The following is a 26,925-nucleotide window of genomic DNA, read 5'->3' as shown; positions in this document are numbered from 1 at the left end:
GATTGCCGCTATTTATCACCAAGATGTTACCTGAAACGAAGCGTTTCTGAAATGAGAAGACACTGGACAGGCTGGATTTGCTCTCCTTCGAGGTGAGGCTTTGTAAGGCATTTGGAATATTGAACGCAGTTGTGGGTGCCCTATCTCAGGAAGAGATGTGCCGGCATCGAAGAGAGGCCAAAGGAGCTTCACAAGGAAGATCCTGGGAATGAAAGGGTTAATGTACAAGCAGCATTTGAGGGCTTTGGGCCCATACTTGCTGGAGTTTAGAAGGCCGAGAGCCAATCGTACATTAACCCTTTCATCGCCAAAACGCTTTCATTTGACGCCCTTTTAGAACGGAGATGTTGAGCAATTTCTACAGCCAGAGGGTGGTGAACCTGTGGGGGGCCAAGTCGATGCATATATGAAAGCGGAGATTGGCAACTTCTTTCGATTCGTAAAGGTGTCAAATGTCACGGGAAGTATGCAGGAGAGTGGGGTTGAGAGGGATAGTATATCAGCCATGATGGAATGACAGAAGACTCAGTGGGCAGAATGGCCTCACTCTGCTCCTCTATGTCTATAGTCCTATAGGAGAAGGCTGATGGGTGACATGACATGGATACACACAATCATGAGAGACAGAAATCGGGTGGATAGGAAATTTAAGCTTACTTTTCAGTTTGTAGCAGTCGCTTGAAAAACGGACCAAATACACTGAGCGACAGAGTGAGGGAATTAACACTGTGACGTGCTTCCAAACAACTGAGCTCCAAGTCAAACAAAAAACAACACACGTTCAATCCTTTATTACAACACCAGCAAAGATGAAAGATCTTATCGTGATAAAAAAAAAACAGAAGTTGTGTAGCGATAGTGAAATAAGTGATGCTGGCATAACCAAATTAGCGGTCAACGAAAAAAAAAATCCATGACCCCACCTAATCACAAACTAAAGTTAAAGGCACATTTGCTTCTACCACACCCAAACCCACGTAACATTACTGTAACCCACAGTAAAAATGCTCAACCCGATGTACAATATGGACAGAAAAACAATACATGACTCCTACATAGTTCACTCTTATTCACTAGACCTACAGTACATATGGGGTCAGATTCTGCAAGGGGTCTAAAAGAGAAATGATTCTCCAGCATAAATTCTGATGAATTTCAGAAAAACCATCCACGCGAAATCCAGTAGCAATAATCTGCAACTCATGTACATCAACCGAGGAAGTCTTGAACGTTACTGGAACTTGACGGAGGGCGAAGCTTAACAGCGATCCTTTGCTTGCATCTTTGGAAACAGTTCTTTGATCCATCTTTGATATCTCTTTTTCACCCCCTTTCAAGGTTCTTTTGAAGACCCTGACCTGGAGTTACACTCTGACTTTGGTTCTTTGCGGGAATGGAAGCCGCTCTCAGGGCCTCACGACCAGCCGCTTTTTGATATGCCAAGCACGTGGCCTGGAAGACGAATGTGCCTTCAGGGTGCCAGATTTTCGTGGCTCTGGAGACGGGCTGATTCCAGGCCGGTGCCACCCCCGACTGGTGTATCACGGGAGAGCACGAAAGATCGTAAGCAGTGAGCTGGCTGCTCGCTGTGTGCTCAGAGACCCGAGTTCTTTCGGCACAGGGCTCAGAAAAAGCAACGCAACAGACTTTTAACACCATAAATCGGTGAGTTGTTTGTCATGTCTCCCCTCTCACTGTGAAACGGGGACACCTCCTTTTCCCTTATTAGGGAGAGGGAGAGCCTATCGTATGTCAAGTTACCGGGTGACCGAGTAGTCTTTGGGGTACTGCAAGTCTGTGTCTTTATTGATGCTTTGCTGCAGATTTGAGTGCTCAGTGGAGGGCACCAATGCTTTTTTACTTGGGGGGGGGGGGTGGAATCATTGCTTTGCTGCTGCTTGAGCCTGGGAGGTGGGTTTTGGGGTTCTAACATCTTACTGTCATTCATTCTTTAGGGCACTTCTCTGTTTTTGTGGATGTTTGCGAAGAAAAAGAATTTCAGGATGTATATTGTATACATTTCTCTGACATTAAATGTACCTATTAAAACCTATCTGGATCATTGTAGCAACCAATCACAGGGACTGCTCTTCAGTTTCACAAAATTATAATAGTTTTTAAGATGCAACTCAAGGTGAGGACTGTGGACTTCTGCATTGAAAAAAAAAATCACAACCATCGACTCTAATATTGAGAAGGGATAAGAATGCAGGAAAGTTGAGAACTTGGTCCATAGCAGTTGCTTACACATCGATGCATGGAAGATTTTAATGATTAAAAAAATAATCAATGTAACAGACTTCAAAGGGAACTGCTACTCATTTTATTTTTGTATTGCTCACCCACGACTGATTACCTTTAAACTTCATAACCTTGCAGATTATTGCAATGCTTCCATTTTTCTAGCACTGGTAAACTTGATGTTATCTAAAAATTATTCTCTTTGTACTCCAATACATCTCAGGCTAGTGCTGTTTCCAAGCTTATCAACAGCTATCAGCTGCTGAATAAAAAGGGGACTTATGCCAACATTTTTACCCTTACATTAACACTGCAAGAACTTAGCAAGTCGAGCAGCACTTGTGGAGGCAAGAGGTGTAAACTGATGTTTGGAGTCAAGACGCTGCAGCAGGTCAAGTTTCCACTGGTATTGCTTGGCCCGCTGACTTCTCCCAGTGTTCTGATTTCTTCTTCTGGACTCGGGCATTCGCAGACAATATCGTACTGCAAATTCTCTGCAAAGTCAATTCTGAAGAGGGTTCAACAAAAGGTCTAGGAAGGTGCACGATACCGTGAGACCACTACATATACACAGAATAATCTGTCCAGCTCCAGGGAATAATGTTCAAAATCAGTATTTTTCCCTGAAATGCTGCGAAAAGCATCTACACAGACTTGAAGCTCATTCCTGTAAGTTTCCCCCCAGGCAATGGATCCTGAGCGCAGGCTCTTTTGCAATCTGGGAGAGCAGTACAAACTCCATATGTTGACTGAAGCTCCCTTGGGGAGACTCAAAACATCAGTTTCACGAACAGCCTCAGTACAAATATAGCAGCTTTAATTAGGATCACTGCTCATGAGATAGATAATTCCACGTCTGAACTGCTCAGTTGTTGGTACAAGCATTAAGTCATCCTAAGAAAGTTTACTTGCCAATTCTGACATGTGAAATTGCCTGGAAGTTCCTCTCTCTCCCCCCCCCCCACCTTCTAAATTTAATGCCACCCCAGTAACAAGTTAGTGTAGAACATTAGTCAGCCATTATATCATTGGCATATTTACTCACGTTGGATTGTACACACTTCTGTGCGCAAAACAAGGCTACATTTTGCAAGAATGATCAATAAAGACCCCTGCAATTTTTTGCAAAATTGACCAAAATCCAATGTAAGGGGTTCACACACAGAGGGGATAACAGATTTCCAAAGTGGGACCACCAATACAGTTCTGAATGAAGCTTCACTCAATTTTGTGCCTTCTTGACACTTGCCTACGCATGTGCCCACTCTACCACAGGGGGGCGGGGGGAGAGGGAGAGGAAGGCATCCTCACTGTCACTCCAAGGAACAGGAAGTTGATATGGATGACAGAAGGGAAGTTCAATATGCCACAGGGGCCAGGAGACCCATCAAGTTCACCATAAGATGGGGATTCCCAACCTTTTTTTTTAGGCCATGGACCAATACCGTTAAGCAAGAAGTCCGTAGACCCCAGGTTGGGAACCCTTGCCAGAGTGGTAGGCAGCGGCAATGATCAAAAATAATCTAAATCAAGGTGATCTGCACACCCATTGTTTATACGTGCATGTCGGAAGATACATTTACTGCAGAGATCTGAATTCGATAAGCAACATGTCACATGGAAAATATAAAGGCATTGCAGCAAGCCACTGTAACATCTGGAGCAAGGATTCATGGGTTACTCTGAATTCAAGTGGACTTGCAGACAGGGCTGGAGGATGAATGTATGCTTTGCAGCAACATGACACTCAACGTGAGGGAATTCTCGAAGTTCACAATGACCTGCGGATTAATGGGGTGGAAACTCTTACTTTCCGAAAGGCGCCAGGTTACCAGTGGAAGTTGGATATATTTGTAAGCTCAAGAAATACCGCTTCAGCTCACATTCCAGCCCTCTGAAGTGGACAATGAATTCAACACTGTGAGATAGTTTTTCTTTCCCCGCAGAATTGACTCATTCTAATGAAAATGTGAACTCACCTTTCCCCAGATGTTGCCCAATCTGCAGAGTATTTCTAGCACTGTTTTGTTCCAGATTTCCAGCACCCAAGGTGTTTTGGCTCTCCGAACTCTCCTGCCTTTATTCATTTCCTTCTATTAACATCCCGCTTAAACAAATCAGCAGCAATCAACAAACTTTCAGCACCCTCTCCAAGCTGACACCACCAGTTTCGTCCTTTAGTGCATCTATGATCATAGACATTCAGCCACAACCTCCTCGCCTTTCCTTCCCTGCCTCCTAACGCTTCTCAACTCTGTTCCTGTCCACAGATGTGTCACCCATCTGCTGAGTATGTGTGACGTACTCCAAACTAAACAACTTACTTGCACACGCAGTGCCTGGGTCACTTCTCAGATGCAGCGGTGAGCCCTAGCAAAGGCCTGAAAGACTCCAGGAAGAGGAAGTGAGAGTCAGAAGCAGCAATCCTGGCACAAATTCTTGGTCAAAGAACAAACACGCCTCAGTGATGGCAGCCTCGCAAAATAGAGCGGGAGAGGGTATAGTTCAGGGAGGAGGTACATACATACACACACACACATATATATATATATATACACATACTTTCTAATGAAATATATATAAGGGGGGGTGGGAGAGAACCCTTGCTTCAGGGACCTGCATTGATACTCTGTCTTCAGAACTCAATGTCCACGGTGTCCCACTAAATACCGAAAAGTAAAATAACAGACCAGTGCAGCATCTCAAAATCTCCCAACGTCAAGCCCCTTTAGGATCTTGAGTCCGAATAAATTTATCGCTTGCTCTTCCAAAGTCGAAGGGGTACAGATCCAGCCACTCATGAGAGGCAAACCTGTTCATCCCAGGAATTAGACTGGTGAATCTCCTTTGGACTAGTTCCGATACCTTGTACTTTATTCAAGGGGATTAAAACCGTGCACAGTTTTCTAGGTGTGACCTCACCTATACCCTGGGCAACTGCACAAATCCTTCTCATTCTTAATTGCCAACTTCTTCACAATAGAAGCCAAATACCACCTGCTTTGTTAGCTACTTGTTGGGCCTGCCACTTACTAAAGTGCATGTTCTCAAACATTTCCCTATACTAAATTATACTTTCTAGCCTTTTGGCCAGTTTATATCCTGCTGAAGAATAACCATATCCACATTACAACTTCCCTTCGCACCCATTTCTGCACCATTGGCAAAACTGGACACCTTATACATCGTTCCGAGACATGCCCTCCATTCCTCCTTTAGTAACGGTACAGCACGTTTCTGTAACTTTTCTGTGCTCAAACTTTTTGACCTCCACCAGGTCAATAGCAAACCACAGAGAGCCAAGAACAGATGCCTGGGGTGGCTCCACTAGTTACATCCCTCCAGCCTGAAAAGGACCCAACTCCTCTACTTGACACTGGGGACGCTAACATGAAGAATGTCAGCATTTCCTGCTCCAATTTCATATCTGGTACAACTTTACATAGAACTGTTATTCATTCTGAGAAATAAACAGGCGTACTGATTCAATTTCCAGTCTAGATCCTGTGGGCAACTCTATTCTTTGCCCAATGTATGGCCCTTTTGAGCATACTTCCTTTACACTAGCAGCTCACTCTTGATAAAGTGATCAAACTGACCTCTCCTAGCGAACTAAAAAAACAAATTACAAATCTTTGGAAGATGCACAAGAGTAAGAGGGCGAAAGCAGTTAACGTTGACACTCAGGATCACAAACACGTTTCTGAATTATTCTGTTAGCAAACTGGCGTGAAACACTTGCCCACTGGGAATAACCTGCTGCTGTGGAAAATATTCAACGCAGCTTTGAGAAGCGAGTAGGATAAATAGAGAAGTACAAAAAAAAAGATAATATGCTGTACTAGTACAAGGAGGAATAAAGGGCACGTCTCAGGGTGAAACAAGAGCACATTGGTTAAGTAGATTTACGTGTGCATTAAAAGGCAGTATCTGTTTTGTCCTTCTCCAAATATATAACTTACGCTGTGAAATTTGACAACGTAAAAGAATGAAAATGCTTAATTTTAAAATCCTTGTATGTTATAAGACCATCAAACACAGGAACATAATTTAGGCCATCTGGCCCGTCAAGTCTGATCCAATTTTCCTCTCAGTCCCAATTTCCTTTCTACCCCCCCCCCCACAACCCCCATATCCCTTCATGCCCCAACTAATCAAGAATCTATCAACCTCTGCTTTAAGTATTCTTGACCTCCATAGCCACCCACGGTAACAAATTCCACAGATTCACCACTCCCTAAAGAAATTCCTCCACATCTCCGTTCTAAAAAGATGCTCCTCTATTCTGAAGCTGTGTCCTCTGGTCTTAAGACTCTCCCACAATAGGAAACATCCTCTCCACATTCAGTCTATCAAGGTCTGTTGTGAAGTAAGTATGGTCACAAAAGAGCACCAAGCATGCAAAGTACCCATTTCCTTACCTGGCCATCCAGTCAAGTGTTAAAACAGGCTATTAGTTTAACACTGCATCAATGGATCCACTCTTTTATTTCCCTGGCCCAAGGCACAAACATGACAACATGCATTTTTTTTAACAAGTTTGGTGTAGGGAAAATTAGAATGTAAAAAGCACACAGAAAGAATAAAACTAAAAGGGAAATCTGCAGTGATTGTTTAATCTTTTCAGTCAGTTTACTGGTGACACCACAGTTGCTTGAGCAATGTTTGTTTACAGAGATTTTTGTTTCCTCCAGTAAGCAGAAAGGAGAAACAGCTGTATGAGCTCAGCAGATTCTATTAGCAAACAAGGGGGGGGGGGGATATGTTCTGACTAATTTGTGCCTGATGGACAATTCTCATGGCCTGCTATCATGAGAACCAACAGGCTGGGCTGGCTGCTCTAAACGACAAACGAAATGGTGGCAAATGGAGCTCAACGTGATCATTTCAAAAGTAGGTTAAGGAAAGACAAGCACCTTACACCTCCTTTGGTGGAGACACATCTCCACCCTGCCACCCATATATTAAGATTTGTCGTTGCTCAGTCGAGACCGACTCTTCGTGACCTCGTCAACCATAGGGTTTTCATGGCAAGATACGGAAGTAGATCGCCAGGCCTTCCTTCCACACAGATGCTGCTGCTGCCCAGGCTGGGACCTGGCTGGGTTTGAACTCAGGACCTTCTGCCTTGAAGTCCAGTGCTGATGCCACTACGCCACCAGCCGGACCCTTATATTAAGATAGAAACTCTAAAATTTACCATCTGATGGACAGTGCAAGAAAGTGTATAAAAAGTGGCCAATTTATTCACAAAGCTTTAAACATCTACAAAGCCTACAGCTAGAGAGTAAGTTTAATTTATCAGTCTTTATTCAATCCAAACCTTAGAGGATTAAAAAAAGTGAACAAATTTAGTACCTAGACAGTTGCAAAAATATTTACTAAGTAACAGCGATAACGGCTCGTCCATGATCATCAAGTGAAACATCACGTCTCCTCTAAGTTAGGGGTTCACAACCTGGGGTCTATGGAACCTTAGCTTAATTGATATTGGTCCATGGTATAAATAATGTTGGGACCCTCTACTCTAAGTGTACAATTGAGCTACTCAAAAAATGGACTGGAGAACCCCAGCATAAAAATAACCAAATCACAATGCTATTGAAGCTTTGAGTATTCTTATCAAGAAAATGGCTCAACCAGTGATATTACGGCATGTTGGGAAATCAAATAGACCCTGGTGACTCTGAAAAAAGCTTTGATGATGAGCCCGTGACCGAATTTCATGGAAAATAAAACCTTCCGATAGAAAGAAAAACAAAAATATTCTACCGTGGCAGCTTAATGCAACAGTACAGATTGGGACACATGCTAGGTGTTGCCCCTGCACTGGCAAATTTCATTTAGTTTCTTTGTTTCTATAACTTGCAAGGGCAACCAAGTTGAGTAAACTGGCAAACTACTTGTTTGTAGGCTGTCAGGTAATGATGTCACTAGTTAAAAGTTAACAGATCAACCAAGTACAGTGCCCACACCAAGATGAAGCTGTACCAGAGCCGTATTCTGTTTCACACTCTTGTATGGGTTAGAATGCTGGCGCGTGACAGAGAACGACCTTGCCAAGCCGTTGTCATTTCACGCTGTGGAGCCCCTGGAAGATCCTCTGTATTTTCCGGACCAAGAAAGACCTCCAGCCACACCCTATTCCATCCGTGTCACCAAGAAGACATGGCGACAAACACTGGAGAAGGGTTGGGCACGTGATTGAGAAGAGAGGCCAACTCTATCATCAAGCACTCCACTGGACTCCTGAAGGACAGAAGAAACGCAGGAGACCAAAGGCAACTTGGCGCCGGACCAAAGAGGCAGAAACGAGGACAGCCTGGGGCACAATGGAGAAGATGACCAAGGACAGGCAGAGATGGAGGACATTGATTGCTGCCCTAAATGCCAGCGGTGTAACAGGCAGTAACTAACTAGAAGTTAACAGGTTCTGTAACCTAGGTAACAAAAGTCAGGATTTTTAGGAACAGCAAATATAAATCTTTGGTCGTACATGTTACCACTGCGGGGATTAGCAAGGAACTGATGCAAAGGCCAAAAGGTTAGCCTTTTACCAGAATTAATTTGATTAATTTCTCATGTAAACTGAGGCAAGGCAGGATTTGTGTTGTAGCTGTGGTAGATGCAACCATCGTGAGCACGTCTGCAGTTCAAAGAGCCTCAACTCAGCATTGATGAAGTACAGTGGATTGGGGAGGTGGGGTGGCAGAAGGTTCCCTGGATTCGTTTGTTCCGCGCCTCGGTCCTTGGAATAAATACTACAGAATTTGCTGGTTAAGAGGCACAGGAGAATGTGACCATGCATGAGGCAGGTTCCAGAGACAAGAGGTAGAGGTGCTCAGCCCTTGTACATCCAACAGGTATGAAGTTCTGCAGTGCACGAGGCCGAGAATAGAGATCAGAAGAAGGATAAGCAAACTCAACACGGGACAGTAGTAGAGAGAGACTTTCAACATTGGAAAAACAAAAAAGGAAGAAGTGGATAGTGTTCTTTGCAACCATGAGTGCAAATCTTGGAGGACGTGTTGTCTACCGGATGCCATACTTGCCAGGGAAAGGAGAGGTACTTGGAAGCTGGAGAGTAAGGGTGCACGTGCCCAAGTATCCCAAATATATAAACTGAACTAAGCTTGTTCTGTTGAAGAGCATGAACAGCTTAAAACACTTTCCTTCTCAAGAACAAGAACCATGTCACTGAATCAGCAATTAGTGCTTGATAAGCTAGAATGAAGGGCAACATTTTCTCTAGCCTTTGAACTGTTTCGCATGGGTGACCCTACCTGGAGCCAAAGCATGAAACCTCTGATTCCAGCCAACACAGCTTTCCAGATCATTGAGGCATACAAGTCTTCAAACCACAAGGTTGTGGCTCCCGTGGGTAGAAGAGCGGTCAGCGGGAAGTTCAGCTCAGGGCTAACAGCCCTGACTGGTCAAATAAAACTGTTACAAAAAAACAGCAATGAAGAATCTTTCCACATCTGTGTGCGAGGGAATTCCTGAGTCTCCACCCGGGACTTGCATGACTGACAGTAACCCGAGAGGAAGCTACGGACAGGATGAGGGAAGCCGTGAACACCGGCAGAGATGGAGGACCTTCATTGCTGCCCTAAGCACCAGTGGTGTAACAGGCAAAAGAAAAGGGTGTGTAAAGGTATCATCGTAAGGGATTGGCCACGAAAGTCGGGGCTGAGAAGAAATTCCTTCATCACCAAAGTGAGTGAATCTTCAGCATTCTTTATCAAAAAGGGTTGTGAAAGTCCAGTCACTTTGTACATTTAGAAATTAGTAGAGTGCACAATGTTAGTGGAATCACAGAATATAGAGTTAGTGCAGGAGACTAACATTGGGGTAAATGATCTTATTAACTGACAGGAGCTGGTGCATTCGTCCAGATGAACAAGTGTCCCTCATGAATGGAGAGATGCCAAAAAGTAGCAATACAATGAAAGCAATTGTAAGTAACCACTCCTTAATTTTTTTGTGTGTGTTTCTGATCACACATCAAATCTTAACAGATTTGACTTCTCCCTCTTCTACTTTGCTCCCAAATTCCACAACCTGAATTTTGATGTCAACACATACAAAAGTTGCACCGATATCCTAATGCTTTTCAACTAAACAACTGTATTTTGCATGAATCCACTACAGCAAAAGATGAATGGAAGAAGGCAAATTAAAATTAAAAACCTACTGGGACTAAAGCCTCCATTAGACTGAATTAAATATCACTAAAAATCATAGACACGGTTCCCTTCCTACCCTCCCCCTCACTCATTTATATTATAGAAGTTGCAGTTAGGGTTTTTACAAGGTTCATTGGAACTCCCCCCATCTCCTCTACCCTAGTAGCTGAACAAATGCTACAGAGAATGGTTTAGTTCCTCCACAATCAGCTGGATGAAAACCGAAATTACATTTCCCATTCCGCAGTCCTGGATTCTATCCGCATTTCAAGTTAGCGCCCTGGGATGCTAAATGGCAACCGGTACTGATCAATTATTTTCTGAGTCTGTATCATTCAGTGTGATGTATTTACCAGAGAACATTAATATCAGGAACAGAGCTGCCATATTTGTGTCCTTGGCAGCTTTGCTTGCCAGTCGCATTACTTTTATTGAAGCAAATAACATAGCAACAAGCAGCTAATCAATAAACTAAACTATGTCACTTAGCAACTAAGAGCCTCAGCAGCCTACGGGGAAAATGCATTGACCAGTTTTAACAACTTTGAATGTTCACTGCTATCTTCCACGCTAGGCTACAAACAATCCAAACAAAAAATATGAACTGCTACTATCATTTAGATTCCCAAATGAAAATGTAGATACCCCAGCACTAAAGTCACTATTGTTAAATGTGAACATAGACCTTAAAAAACAGGAATTGGTCATTTGGCCTCTAACTTTCCATTAAATCATGGTTGATCTTCATCTCAAGTTGATTTACACACCTTCCCTTTGATATAGATGCATTACCAAATAGTTGCTTACAAAAGTACCTCAGTCTTGCATATTTCGAATAACCCAAATTTTCTTCAAGTGTAGGTGCTGTGGAGAAAACACTTCCTGATTTCCAACGTCATTCTTGTGAAAGAATTTCCTGATTTCATTCCTAATTGGTCAATTATAATTCTCCTTCCTTCTTTGCTATATCAATCTTAATAATTTAAATACAATGGATCCCAGTTAATTTGGGCCTCAGTTAATCGGGGCAGTCTCTTACTTGGGACAACTCTTAAAGAACAAAAACTAATTGAGAGAATAGCCGAGATTCCCTTCAGTCACGTGCACACGTGTGTGGCCTTAAGACGCCACACCATGCTCAGAGGGAACAGTTTTTAAATAGCGTCAGTTGCGTCCTTGTTTCAAAAAGCAGTGAGTTTTGTCACTGATAGTTGGCAAGAAATAAGCAACAAGACAATCCAGAACTCTTCTGCTCACTGTGGCTTCAAATATTCAGACTTGGAGCTGCCAGAAACAGCCAGGAGTGAAAATGAAACTATTTCATTATTTCAGCAAGTTAGGAAGTATGAAGAATTAAGGTATCAACAATTATCTAGTATATTACAATGAAAATTAAGATTTTGAGGATGCAATAATTAGCAGCATTGTCTGAACACAGTCCATTATCTACACTAGGTGTCTGTGCTGATTTTGTTCATTTACAGTCAGTAATAAGAACCCAGCCACATACACTGGATGAATTCCTCCATACATAACTATTAGGAACTAATACAGCTTTGTAGTACTGCAGTGATATTGGTAATGTTTAATTTGTTCTGTATTTCATTATTTATTATAATTTATTACTCAGTTACATGGCAGTTTGTCGTTTTCATAAATACGCTTTTAACTATTCCCACGGAATTTCAGCCAACTGGGGCAGCCACTTAATTGCGCCAAAATGTACTGGTCCCAATGTGCTCCAATTAATTGGAATCCACAGTATTTCAATTCAATTATTTGCCAATTGAAAATTTGGAGGAAATCAAAATTAAATCCTGTCCCCATTGACTCAGTGTTTTAATCCCCAGTGTAACAATGAACTAAATGTTACCAAGAGCCAACATCCTTCTTGATGTTCAATATTTACAACTGAAGGCTATGTGAGATGGCCTGTGCAGACTGAGCATCAGAAAAGCTTTCTCATTTTATACCAAATAGATCATATTTTTAAAAAGCCTGTGCAAAATAAGATTTTGATTTATGAAAAATGATATCCAAGTACCTTTACTTATTCTTGTAGCAGTAACAATATTTTGATACATGATGAATGATAATCACCCCACACCGAACTCCATCTGCCACAAATTTTGCCCAATGGCTTAGATTGTTAATCGCTTTCTAATCTGTTGTTCTTAGTTACACAAACTTTCTATGTATTATGTAAACTATTTCACAAAACCATGCAAGATTGAATCCCAAGACAGTTTATATTTTGAACATGAATCAAGTCTTGTTCGATTTAACTGCAAATGTTTTAATGCTACTCTGTTTGTACAGATAAATTTCAAGATGACATGCATGCACTCTGGATGCCAGACCATATGTGACTCAGAGAAATTTCAAACTTTATCATCAAGAGACTCATCAATATTGCACAATATTAACAACTTACCTGCCACTTCCACGATGTCGCCAGGGACAAGATCTCTGGCCTTGATCCGCTGTACACTTTTTCTGTCTTGCCGATAAACCTTTCCCATTTCAGGTTCATATTCTTTAAGGGCTTCAATAGCATTTTCTGCATTCCTTTCCTGAAAGGGCAGGTGGGAAGTTGTTTAGTATTTAGAAAATGTTAACAATAGATTTTCAGCTTTTGTTGTAGCTATATTTCAAATGCTCCCCCCTCCCCACCCCCACATAGGGAAGAATTAGGAACTGATGCCCATTCACTGGTTGGAACTCTGAAATATGGTACAGTGCCAGCAAAAAAAAAATGACCCAAAAAGCTTACTTCTCAAAATACATCCTCAGCAGCAACTGCTATAGCAAATGAACGTGAACTGGGAATACAGAAATAGCCAAAAATTATAACCAACTTCCTGTTGAATCTAAAAATAATTTCACTGACAAAAAACCGTTACTTTCAATCCAAAAGTGCATTCCAATGTGTCATTTCTCAGACCCATTGAATCACCAGTTCTTATAAGAACAGAATATAAAAATGCTGAGTTTGTCAAATCAAGTTAGTTTCACCATTCTACAGTTTACACAACATCCATCTTCTAAACATTCTTCATTTTACCATGACTGCACTGAAGGCTTGGACAATAATCCTCTCAACCAGGGTTCCCAATCTGGGGTCCGTGAACCCTTCGGTTAATGGTAGGGGACCATGGTATTAAAAAGTTTGGGAAGCCCTGACCAAAGTCATTTAACTTGTTCTGGTCATTATTAAATCCCATCTTCCTACGTGCAAATTGGCTACTGTTTTTCTTGCATTACAACAGCGACTACAATTAAAAAGCAGCCAAATTGTTCTAAGCTGCTTTGAAGCATCTAAGAAAGCACGATGAATGGAATTCTGTATTAAAATATTGGTTTTAACAGTTGGTTCTGCACCTTAAAACTGCTTGAATAGCAAGGGCATTTTGAACTGTTCAATACTTTAGGCAACTCACAACACCCAGAACTTGCTGCTTTGATATAACAGCAGAAAAAAAAATTGGCTGCCTCAGTATTTAACTGGATGGTGCGTGAATTCATGAACTGCACACTGGCAAATATCTGCATTCTTTCATTCACAGTCTGGATGGCAGGAGTGGCAGAGATCAAGAGCATTGAAAGAAAAAAAAACATTAAGAGTCTGAATGCTCCGAGACTTTGGGGGGAGAAGGTCAAGAAATCTATGACACTTCTTACAAAGCAAAGCCAAATATTATTACACTGAGAGGAAAAATGAAAGCAGAGAAGAGAGCTTCAAGACACTTTTATGAGATAGTAATATCTGAAGGAAACGTTTCCAAAGAGCCTTCAGGTTAAGTGGAGTCGACTGTGCTAAAAATTGATAGAGTGGCAGTGGAACAGAAATAAAGTGAATAAGAAATGAAAATATATACTGGTATATTTTTTCATATTATGCTACTAAGGTTTACTCCCTATAAATGTTCTGTATTTTATATTACCCAACTAGTCTTCCAGAATTGAAAAGATGCAAGGCAAAGAGTATTTACTACCAATGTTAAAAGATAATAGATTTTCACAAAAAAAACCTCTTAAAAGAAATGGAGTGCTTTTACAGATATGTACCCAAATTACCGAGTGCAAGTTTACCAGTCAAACAGCATTATCAAACTATTTCCTTCCCTCCACACCAACATCCCTACTAATAATGTCAGAGGGACATCAAATCTGTCTTCCTATGAATATCATGTATCGAAAAGTACTGTTGCCGCATAACAACAGATTTCACGAAATATGTCAATGATATCAAACCAGATTCGGAAATAAAGCTTCTCAAACATGCATAATAAATAGGTGTGAAACAAGTTGAAAAAATCAATTCAGTGAATTGAAGAACAAGTTTCTCTTTCCCATCTATGCAATGACAACTCTTTTTGCATGGAACAGATACCAAGTAAGAATTACCAAGGAACAAGTATTTTTAACTTCTGTACTACCTGACAAACAAGTTGGTCAGAATTATATTTTGGCATTTGGCTTCTACACACATTGTGAAATAAATCAAGCCATAGCACTTAATCAAGTCAGGTTTACTACGAGACTCATGCCGAACATCAGTAAAGGAGTAAAATCCCTACACCAGAGCAAACGTGAAAGGGGAAGAGGGCCTACTTCTATTCCATTGGTAATAAAAATGGGTTATCATTCTTTACCTTCATTTTTTTCATATTTATGCTAAAGTATCAGCAAAGCACAGCAAATATTCAAAAACAATTAAACTTGCACCCTTTTGGTATACCAACATTCATTATCTTCAAACTTAATCTACCCAGCCACAGGGGTCATACAGCAACTCATATTAGAAACACTCCAAAGCACCTCAATGCCAAGGAATGGCAATGCCAGTACTAGAATCAAAGCCCTTAAGCTCTTTATGCTCATGCCAACCAGTCTGCCCATCTCCACTAATCTTAATTGCTCACAGTAGGAGTGTATTCATCTATGCTTGCCTAAATATCTGAAAACATTGCAGTTATATCCGATTCCATCACCCCTCAAGCAGTTTGTTCCAAATATCAACCACTGTGTAAACAGAAAACAACCTGCTTTAACCCTCTTGGCTTCGATACCCCAACCACGAACGGCATCTTGACTATCTACCCCTATCCGTGCTCCTCATCATCATGTACACTTCTACTAGGTGATCCTCTCACCCTCCTTCACTCCAGGGAATCAAGCTCAGCCTACCCAATCCCTCCTCATACTTACAGTCCTCCAGTCTAGTACTCTCTACACTATCACATCCTTCCTTTCATAATGGGGCAAAGCTCCAATTGTTGCCTCATCAGTGCTTTGTAAAATTGCAACATGATGTCCCCACTCTTATTCTGTGCCCCAACCCACGAGGGCAAGCATGACATATGCATTTGACGTCGCTATCCACAACTCATGACTCTCAATTGCACGAATGTCACAATTGAGTGGTACTGGTATTACCACTATTACTTGGCATGTTATCTACAAACTCACTAATTGTTAGAGCGAGTTTTTGGGTAGATGATTCATTTACACCTAAATGACTCTGGCCACCAGTCTTCTGTTTGACAAAATTCTGTGGATTGAGTTCACAACAATGCATTTCCTAAAAGCTGTGAATACCAGACGCTGCTGATGCCATAGTTTGACCAGATGCTGTAGTTTTGAAGACAGTTTTATCTATACTTTATAAATATTAATTGTCCTCTATGTTAGCACATAAAATACCAAATAAATGTATTGTGGATTTAACTTGCATTCCTAAAGGCTGTGAGTACCAACCCAGACAGGTTGGTGTCAGGAGGAAAGGATGAAGTCAGAAGGTGTGATGTTTTGTATGTAGCTTCAAAAGGAAGCATTGTCTTTGCATTGTCTATAACTTTGTAAGTAGCGATTGCCTTTTGAGTTTAGCATATAAATATCGAGCCCACATTGGGCTAGCAGACCTTTCTACCCAAAGCATCTCCGTCCGTATGATACCTGCTGTACCTTGTTGTGTCGAATAAAGAAGCTGCTTTGTACCTACCAGTAACTCTCTTCGGTGATTTCATCCACGCTACAACACTAATCATATTCCTACATTTACATCCAGATCAGTAATATACACATACAGTTCTATGCAAAAGCCTTAAGCACCCTATGTTTTTTTAATATATAGTTTCAGATGGTATGGCTTCCAGAGCCCAAACCTCAACATCAAAGCTCTCTGGGACAACCTGCAGACACAGAAGCAAGCCAGACAGCCAAAGTCTGCAGAACTGTGGCAAGTTTTCGAAGATGCTTAGAACAACCTACCAGGCAATTTTCCTTATAAAATTGCACAACAGTGCACTGTAAGAGAATTGATGCAGTTTTAAAGGCAAAGTGTGGTCACACCAAATATTGATTTGATTTAGTTTTTTTAAACTGTTTACTGCTCTTCATAGGTTTTTTTTGATATTTTGAAATGTTTCAAGTCATTATTTTTGAAAGCATCTTTGTTATACAGAATTTTTCTTTACATGTACCCAAGACTTTTGCACCATTCTATGTACATAAGATCCAAGGGAGATTGGCTAATTGGATCCAAAATTGATATCACACACACACACACACAGCAAAGGTCCCAGCACCAAACAGTAGTCACAAACTTTCAATCAGAAGAAAAATTCTTCATTCACTACTTTCTGCCTCACCATACCAATTTTGGATCCAATTAGGCAATCTGCCTTGGATTCTATGTACCTTAACCATCCCCCATGTGCCAACAAAAACACTGACCAAACTGAACCACATGGAAGCTGCAACTGGGAAATATAAAAACTTTTATTCCCATAGCAGACCTTCACGAGACAGCATCTACAAGAATCTCACTCTCCTGACATTGCTTTCTACATTTTAAACACAAAGATAACAATTGACAATTAACTAGTTTAAAAGGCTAAAATCACCTACTTAACTTTAAAACTTTGAATTTAACTTTGTAGAATTACATACTGTATTTACAATGGTGGCACATCCCAACCAACAGAACTCCTTTAAATATTCAATCCTAGTGTCTGTTCCAAAGGTGCCTGAGCACCCAAAATATACCCCTTCTCTTAGTGTTGAGGGATGGTGCTCTGAATTTACATCTAGCCAGAATATTAAGTGACAAAACAGACCTGTCCTGAACTGTGCACTAAGTGTCAGAGATGTGCCTTATGTTAATACAGATGGTCACATAATGCATTCACTAAATATTCATCTATAGTCTTTCCCTGGTAGTTTAAATGGGACAGAACCAAAATGTCCCACAACCAGTGATTGGTTTCGCTAGCCAAGTATCAGCTTGAAGTTCAGTGGTGAACAGTTTTATTTCCTGAACACTGCATCTCATTAGTGTGAGCTGCCTTGTCACTATTGCCCTGTAGCACTCACATCCACTGTGATGGAGTGCTTTGAGAGGTTGGTCATGGCTAGAATGAACTCCTGCCTCAGCAAGAACCTGGACCCATTGCAATTTGCCTATTGCCACAATAGGTCTATGGCAGATGCAATCTCAATGGCTCTTCACAGAACTTTAAATTACCTGGACAATACAAACACCTATGTCAGGATGCTGTTCACTGACTATAGCTCAGCGTTTAACACCATTATTCCCACAGTCTGGGCAGATAGGTGATAATATCTCCCCCTCACTGACAATCAACACTGATGCACCTCAAGAGTGTGTGCTTAGTCCACTGCTCTACTCCCTCTATATCTACGACTGTGTGGCCAGGTATAGCTGAAATGCCAAATAAATTTACTGATGATACAACCATTGCTGGTAGAGCCTCAGATGGAGATGAGGCCGTACCGGAGCAAGATACACCAGCTAGTTGCAGTGGCGTTGCAGCATCAACCTTGACCTCAGTGTCCGTAAGAGCAGGTTGTGGACTTCAGGAAGGGCAAGACAAAGGAACACACACCAATCCTCATAGAAGGATTAAAAGTGGAGAGGGTGAGCAATTTTAAGTTCCTGGGTGTCAAGATCTGAGGATCCAACCTGGACCCAACATATCGATGCAGCTGTTAACGGAGGCAAGACAGCGACTATACTTCATTTGGTGTTTTGAAGGGATTTGGTTTGCCAACTAAAGCACTGAAAAACCTCTATACTGTAGATGTACTATGGACAGCATTCTGACAGGCTGCATCACTGTCTGGTATGGGGGAGGGAGAGGAGGGGCTACTGCACCGGAAGAAGCTACAGAAAGTCATAAATTAGTCAGCTCCATCTTGGTACTAGCCCCTGTAATATCCAAGATATCTTCAAGGAGCGGAGTCTCAAAGGCAATGTCCATTATTGAGGACCCCCATAACCCAGGGCATGCCCTTTTCTCATTGTTACCGTCAGGAAGGAGATACAGAAGCCTGGAGGCACACACTCAGTGATTCAGGAACAGCTTTTTCCCCTCTGCCATCAGATTCCTAAATGGACATTGAACCCATGAACACTACCTCACTTTTTAAATAAAATATATATAATTTCTGATTTTGCACTATTTTGATCTATTTAATATATATACTGTAACTGATTTACTTTTTTTTTCTTCTATATTATCACTTATTGCATTGAACTGCTGCTGCTAAGTTAACAAATTTCACCACACATCCCAGTGATAATAAACCTGATTTCTGATTTTAATTAATCCATTATTATGGCACCTATAATTTCCTAACTATTAAAAATTCCAACACTATATTCCAACCATCTGTTGGAATTTTTTTGTAAAAATAACAAGCACAATAGACAAAGGAAAATCGGTGAATGTTATGTACTTGGATTTTCAGAACAGGAGGCATCTGACAAAGTGCCACACATGAGGCTGCTTAACAAGTTAGAGCCCATGACATTACAAGAAAGATTCTAGCATGGATAAAGCAGTGGTTGACTGGCAGGAGGCAAAGACTGGAAATAAAGGGATCCTTTTCTGGTTAGTTGCCGGTGACTAGTGGTGACCCACAGGAATCTGTGTTGGGACTGCTTTTTTTTTTTAAACGGTATATGTCAATGGCTTGGATGACGGAATGGATGACTTTGTTGCAAAGTTTGTGGATGATACAAAGATAGGTGGAGGGGCAGGTAGTTTGGAATAAGCAGAGGCTTAAGAAGGACTTAGACAGACAAGGAGAATGGGCAAAGAAGAGGCATTCCGCAGGGATCGCTCCCTACACAACTCCCTTGTCCATTCGTCCCCCCCATCCCTCCCCACTGATCTCCCTCCTGGCACTTATCCGTGTAAGCGGAACAAGTGCTACACATGCCCTTACACTTCCTCCCTTACCACCATTCAGGGCCCCAAACAGTCCTTCCAGGTGAGGCAACACTTCACCTGTGAGTCGACTGGGGTGATATACTGCCTCTGGTGCTCCCGATGTGGCCTTTTATATATTGGCGAGACCCGACGCAGACTGGGAGACCGCATTGCTGAACACCTACGCTCTGTCCGCCAGAGAAAGCAGGATCTCCCAGTGGCCACACATTTTAATTCCACATCCCATTCCCATTCTGACATGTCCATCCACGGCCTCCTCTACTGTAAAGATGAAGCCACACTCAGGTTGGAGGAACAACAGCTTATATTCTGTCTGGGTAGCCTCCAACCTGATGGCATGAACATCGACTTCTCTAATTTCCGCTAAGGCCCCACCTCCCCCTCGTACCCCATCTGTTACTCATTTTTATGCACACATTCTTTCTCTCACTCTCCTTTTTCTCCCTCTGTCCCTCTGAATATACCTCTTGCCCATCCTCTGGGTCCCCCCCCCCTTGTCTTTCTTCCCGGACCTCCTGTCCCATGAGCCTGTCGTATCCCCTTTTGCCTATCACCTGTCCAGCTCTTGGCTCTATCCCTCCCCCTCTTGTCTTCTCCTATCATTTTGGATCTCCCCCTCCCACTTTCAAATCTCTTACTCACTCTTCCTTCAGTTAGTCCTGACGAAGGGTCTCGGCCTGAAACGTCGACTGCACCACTTCCTACAGATGCTGCCTGGCCTGCTGCGTTCACCAGCAACTTTGATGTGTGTTGCAAAGAAGAGGCAGATGGAATAGTGTTGGGAAGTGTATGATCATGCACTTTGGTGGAAGAAATAAAAAGGATGGACTATTTTCTAAGTGGAGAGAAAATTCAAAAACCTGAGGTGCAAAGGGACTTAGGAGTCCTTGTGCAGGATTCCCCAAAGGTTAATTTGCAGGTTGAGTCTGTGGTGAGGAAGGCAAATGCAATGTTAGCATTCATTTCAAGTGGACTAGAACATAAAAGCAAGGATACAATGTTGAGACTTTATAAAGCACTGGTAAAGCCTCACTTGGAGTATTGAGAGTAGTTTTGGGCCCCTTATCTAAGGAAGGATGTGCTGAATCTGGAGAGGGCTCAAAGTTCACAAATGTAATCCAAGGATTGAAAGGCTTGTCGTATGAAGTGTGTTTGATGGCTCTGGACCCGTATTCACGAGAATTCAGAAGAATAAGAGGTGACCTAATTGAAACCCATTGAATGTTGAAAGCTGTTGAAACAGTGGATGTAGAGAGGATGTTTCCTATGGTTGGAGAGTCAGACCAGAGAGCACAGTTTCAGAACAGAGGGGCGTCCTTTTAGAACGGAGATAAGGAGAAATTTCTTTAGCCAGAGAGTGGTGAATCTATGGAATTCATTGCCATAGACGGCTGTGGAGGCCAAGTCTTTGCGTATAATTAAGGCCGAGGTTGACAGATTCTTGATTAGTCAGGGCATGAAAGGATACGAGGAGAAGGCAGGAGATTGGGGCTAAGGGAAAATGGATCAGCCATGATGGAATGGTGGAGCAAAGTCGATTGACCAAATGGCCCAATTCTGCTCCTATATGTTATGGTCTAAACAACCCACCATGCGAGATCTTGTCAAACCAAATCTGATGGAATGCTGTCACACAGTCAAAAGCAATTATCAATACAGCCTCTGAATCTTCTCAAAGCAATTGAGAGTTCTGACTCAACTCAGGGTCATTAAATTAATTTGAGAATGTAAACAAACTGAAAAGTTGACTTTTCAAATATCAGCGTGCAGTAGATCCAATTTATTGATAGATACATGAAACACCTGTGAGAAGTCTGAAGTTCAAACTGTGAACAAAGAACCGTGTGAATCGTTACCTATTCCATGGGTAAAGTCATCATACCAGTGATATTCAATGACATGATAAAAAAAATCCTCCATCCTCACCTCAGTAACTATGTCACTGGAAGCAAACGTTGTGGCAGACCTGTGGCTTGCATTACATCAATCCACTGTTCGTATTCACTGCATTCTTCCCCAAGTCATGCAGTTACAACATACCTCAACATTTGCAAGATTAAAATCAGATGTTTTCCCAGAATCTAACTGTATGGTTTAGCTGCAAGCTGCCACTGAGACCAGTTGTAATTAAAGATGATCCACTCTTAGTCAACATAAATTCCTACATATGTTCACCTATTTCCAGACTTGCTGTGAACTCTAATTGTTTACCTGCACCTAAGCCAAATCAAATTGTTTTACAACTTCCTGGGTTATCCCTTTGGTTTTTGGTGTGAACATGTGCAACGGCATCATGCAAACAGTGAGTCAGGTCAGACACGATGCAGCTTTCCTTCCCAGAGGGTCCTCTACCATGGAACAAACCTTCTGGTTTGCTAAGGTTTGCTTGTGGGATGTGCATTATGCGACATGGTTTTAATCACTCTTATGGCTCAGGATATAAAGTTTGGAGAACTTTATAGTTATCTGCAATGAGACCATGTGGCAGGCCCTGTCGACCAGATGTTTACACCCCATCAAGTTTTGCACATGTGTCCTAAAGTGTAGCTCAGTTTGTTTCTCCAAAATGTCACGTTAAGGGAAGTGAACAGTTAAATCGCTGAACTCTGTTGGCTCTAGTATCTGAACTTTGCAAAAGCAAGATATGATATCCAAGTCACCGTAAATTTCTGCCAGCTTTCCCAATCAGAAACAGCTTCTTCCCCTCTGCCATCGGATTTCTGAATGGATATCGTACCCATGAAAACTTCCTCACAGTACCTTTTTATCTCTATTTTTGCACTACTTATTTAAAACATATTATATTTATATTTACTGTAATCCTGTTTTCATTCTCTATCATTATGTATTTCATTGTACTGCTGACGCAAAGTCGACAAATTTCATGCTGGCAGTATTAAACCTGATTCTGCAATCCCCCTGCCTGGAAGTGTTGAAAATTCAAGAGAGTAACTCTGTCCCCAAGAAACCTTGCATACCCTGTAATAATCTCATGCTCAAACATCTGGATAGATAGGAATGGAGGGTAAAAGGAATGCATACAATGAAAATAAGAGAGACCATATTTCTATTTGCTGCTCTAAATGCCAGCAGCATAACAGGCAGTAATTAACTTTGTTTCCATTTGCACGTGAACTCTCTCCAATGAGCACCCACTGGAAGTAAGCATGGAGATAGCTTGATGGTAGATCAGCATGTATAGAAAATAGGCTGATCAATATAACAGGTGTCTTAACAATCCATGGCGACCAGAATGAATACAGATGCAACTCCAAATGGTGTCCTGCTGCTAATCAAGTCCGAAACCAGTCCTTAATGTCACCTTCTCGTAACCTTCTACCTCCTTAGTTCAATTCAAAACTGACGGTTCCACTCACAGCCTAGTTCATCGTTCAGTCAGGTCTGGACTACAGTGTACGAGAGCTCAACTTTCCCTCAATATCTGCACATAGAGTAACTTAGATCTTTTTAAATGATATTACTCAATGCATATAGACATCAGCAGTAATATCAGCATTCAACATCCATCGCAAGCTTCCCCCAAATTGAGGGCACAGTTAAAGTCCAACACATTGCTGGGTCTACATCAGCTGGACTGGACAAGAAAAGTAAACTTTCTCTGAAGACTACTCACTACTAAACTAAACGAGATTTCACGATGGCCACTGCAGGATCAATGATCCACAAATTGTGGCGATGCCAAAATTGGATCTGCACTCACAGATCTTTGAAAAGTTAACATTTCAGTTTATTTACATGCTACTGTTGTCCAAAAGATGTCAAAACAAAATTGATCAAAATTGTACGTCATTATGGATCTCAGTTTATTACTTAGAAAAATAAATTTTAGCATCATGAAAATGCCTCAGGAAAGGAAACAATTGATATAGACTTCAGCAGGTGAATTTATTTCTACTGCTGGATTTTCATTTCCAGAGGCAATGCTGATGGATATCACCTTTAGCTTGGAAATGACAGACAGAATGAATAAACTGGAGGCACTTCAATATTTTATGAATAGAAATTCAATAAAACCTCGAGGCTTTTGCATTGATTTTTTTCTCCCAAAATAAAATGCCGAGCCACATATTCCTAAGCAAGTGCATAATGAAGTGATTTCTAAATTATCACTTACCTGCCAAACACCAACAATAGCATTTGCTATTAGAATTAATAATATTACAAAAGGCTCCACAAAGGCAGTTACAGTTTCTTCACCTTCTTCAAACCAGGCCAGAACCTGAAAATGAAGAGATATAGATATAGTTTTGTGAAGTATTACATATGCACAGCATACACAAATATAATGATGCTTTAAAATCAAGGAATATTTCAATATGTTGCAGTTTTACTGTGCTTATTCATCTTTTTTTTTTTAAGAAGCATAAAACACTGCATTTTGATGAAAAGTTTTGCCTCCCTCCCAGTTACTGTAAACAAATATATTGCAATAATCGAAACTGTTGCGCTGAAGTTCAAAATATCTCAATACATGTTTAGAACATCATTTCTTTGCACAGCTTTTCTGTAATTCTTTTACCTATAGTTTAATTAAGGTATTTGAATACATAAAAGATTTAAGAATACATTAAAGGCAGCTAATTCCTACACAAATTTCACTTTCAAGGCTATATACAATTCGAACAGTTATACAAAATGAAACCGTTATACACATTGAACACGGCAAGTTAAGAATGTCAGATGTTATGTCATTACTGTGGTCCTATCAGCCATGTAGCTGGCCGGTGGTGCAGTGGCATCCGCACCGGACTTCGAGGCGAGTGGCCCTGGGTTCAAGTCCAGCCAGCTCTTTGCACGCTTTCCTTCTGTGCTGGCTTAAGCACCCAGGTAGAAACTCGGCCTCATTAAAAAAAAAACAGACAGAAGTGCTTAAGGAACGGTGAGGCTGACTGATGCACTATAGAGGTATGGAGAGGAACAATCAGCTATGTGGCTTTAAAATAGAAACTAGAGATCCTAAACTCAATATGAATTTCAATATTCGCAAGTAAACCGTGTGTCATGAAAGATGACGGATCTAAATTCTTCCAATATTAGATTTTTTTTTATAACGAGAAATGGATTCCTCTTGGTAATTGGCCCAGGACATAGCCAATGCACTTGTTAGCGGATACTGACATAGAGGAACTTTTAAACCACTTGCATTTAAACACACAGAATTTGACAAAGAATAGAGCTCCTGCTCAGTTTGTCCAAGAAGAGCAGTCTCCAACAGTGCAGCATGACATTGTTCCAGAGTTTGGCCAAGATGGTTTTTAGAAAAATTGCTGATTCAGTTCCATCAAATTTGTTGTGATCCCAGTCTCACCAAGAACCCCCATGAAACCCAGACCACAGAATCCTGCTAGCCTTTGTGGAATCCAAACCACAGGAATTATCAACACTACCCTTTCAAAACATGAAACACAAATGGCCTGATAAATCCCAGAACAGGATGCCTATGAATTATTAAAGCGTGTTTTGCAAATTCTATTTATGACTTATAGTTGCTTAGTTTCTGATTTCAGCCTCATGGCAAATATTTCAAGGTAGCCAGGAAGGAGCTTAAGAATGGATTTAGGAGAGCTTGAAGGGGGAATGAGAAGGATTTGGTGAGTAGGATTAAGGAAAACCCCAAGGTGTTCTACCTGTATGCGAAGAACAGGAGGATGACTCAAGCGAGGGTAGGAATATTCAAGGACAAAAGAGGAAATGTGTCTGGAGTCAGAGGAGGTTGGGAAGGTCCAAAGTGAATACTTTGCTTCAGTGTTTGCCAGTGAGAGTGATCTTGACAAAAGTGAGGACATCGTAAAACATGCTTATATGCTGGAACATATCAACGTCAAGAAAAAGGATGTGCTGGAACTCTTGAATAACATTAGGATAGGTAAGACCTCAGGGCCGGATGGGAGATACCACAGGTTACTGTGGGAAGCAAAAGAGATTGCTGCACTTTTGACGGTGATCTTTGTGTCCTTACTGACCCAGGAGTAGTACCGGATGATTGGAGGATGGTAAATGTTATTCATTCACAAAAAGTAATAGGGATAGTCCTGGAATTGAAGACCACAAATTTTATGTTGGTAGTGGGCAAACCAATGGAGAGGGTTCTTAGAGACAGGATTTATAGCATTTGAAGGAGCATAGGTTGATAAAGGATAGTCAGTATGGGTTTGAGGGGCAGATCATGCCTCACAAGCTTGATTCAATTCTTTGAAGTAGTGACAAAACAAGTTGATGAAGGCAGAGCAGTGGATACAGATTTTATTTAGGGATTTGACAAGGTTCCCTATGGTAGGCTCATTCAGGAAGTCAGGAGGCATGGGATCCAATGAAACGTCTGCACGGATTTGGAATTGACTCGGCCGCAGAAGGCAGAGAGAGGTAGTAGACAGAGAGCATTCTGCCCAGAGGTCAGTGACCGCTGGTGCTCTGGGACCCCTGCTTTTTGTGATTTTTATAAGTGACATGGATGAGGGAATGGAAGGGTGGGTTAGCAAGTTTGCAGAGGACACAATGGTTGGCGGTGCTGTGGATAGTGTAGAAAGTTATCGTAGGTTACAAAGGGACATTGGTAGGATGCAGAGCTGGGCTGAAAAGTGGCAGATGAAGTTCAATAAAGAAAAGTATAAAGTGATTCACTTTGTAAGGTTGAACTTGAAGGCAGAATACAGGATTAATAGTGGGATTCTTACAGTGTTGAGGAACAGAGGGATCTTGAGGTCCACCTAAAGATTCCTCAATGATGCTGTGCAAGTTGATAGGATGGTTAAGAAGGCATATGGGTGCATTAGCTTTCATTAGTCAAGGGCCTGAGTTCAAGAGCTACGAAGCAATGTTGCATAGAATGCCCCTGGTTAGATCACACTTGAAATATTCCAGTTGCCTCATTATAGGAAGGATGTACGAAGATTTTGGGAGGCAGGGTGGATTTACATCTCTAACAAAGTAGGTGTAAGGCGCTCTTTCCCTTTGCTAACCTGCAGGTCACCCTTGGGCAAGGAGTAGCACCGCTTAGCCCCCGATTAGGGTCACTTGAAGCCATGGGAGCAGGTGGTGGATGGTCGTATGAGCAACTGGTGCATATCACAAATCCGGGTTATGCGACCACTGACGCCAGGCAGGCAACTTCTGAGGAGTACTGATAATGGCTGGTGTCAACCATCTCGTTAAGACACTGCCCAGAAGGCGGCAAAGGCCAACTAGTTCTGTAGAAAAATTTGCCAAGAATCATGGTC

At 41.6% G+C, this 26,925-nt stretch overlaps 1 protein-coding gene and 1 long non-coding RNA gene across 4 annotated transcripts in view; one reads left to right on the top strand and one right to left on the bottom strand.

The window, feature by feature from the left end:
- The window catches only part of LOC140190953 (sarcoplasmic/endoplasmic reticulum calcium ATPase 2), a 103,804-nt gene that overhangs the window by 59,543 nt on the left and 17,336 nt on the right, over positions 1-26,925 (bottom strand). For both annotated transcript variants that reach the window (XR_011883724.1, XM_072247954.1), the window contains exons 4-5: positions 23,823-23,927; positions 12,862-13,000 (exon numbers count right to left, since the gene is read on the bottom strand). Coding sequence is in view for 1 of the 2 variants with exons in the window: in XM_072247954.1 (XP_072104055.1) it covers positions 12,862-13,000; positions 23,823-23,927 (244 nt within the window). In the remaining variant the exon portion in view is untranslated. The remainder of the gene's footprint in view (positions 1-12,861; positions 13,001-23,822; positions 23,928-26,925) is intronic.
- Positions 1,034-16,450, top strand: LOC140190955 (uncharacterized). Of its 2 annotated transcripts, none has more exons than XR_011883726.1 (4): positions 1,034-1,665; positions 1,956-9,957; positions 10,117-10,198; positions 13,994-16,450. It is a non-coding gene; the product is annotated as an uncharacterized lncRNA (long non-coding RNA). The 2 variants fall into 2 exon arrangements; XR_011883725.1 differs by having other exon boundaries at positions 12,747-16,450.

The sequence above is a fragment of the Mobula birostris genome, chromosome 31, assembly GCF_030028105.1.
Source record: "Mobula birostris isolate sMobBir1 chromosome 31, sMobBir1.hap1, whole genome shotgun sequence".
Classification (NCBI taxonomy): Eukaryota; Metazoa; Chordata; class Chondrichthyes; order Myliobatiformes; family Myliobatidae; genus Mobula; species Mobula birostris.
The sequence above is the reverse complement of the archived record's forward strand: the minus strand, read 5'-3'. Positions and strand labels throughout refer to the sequence as shown.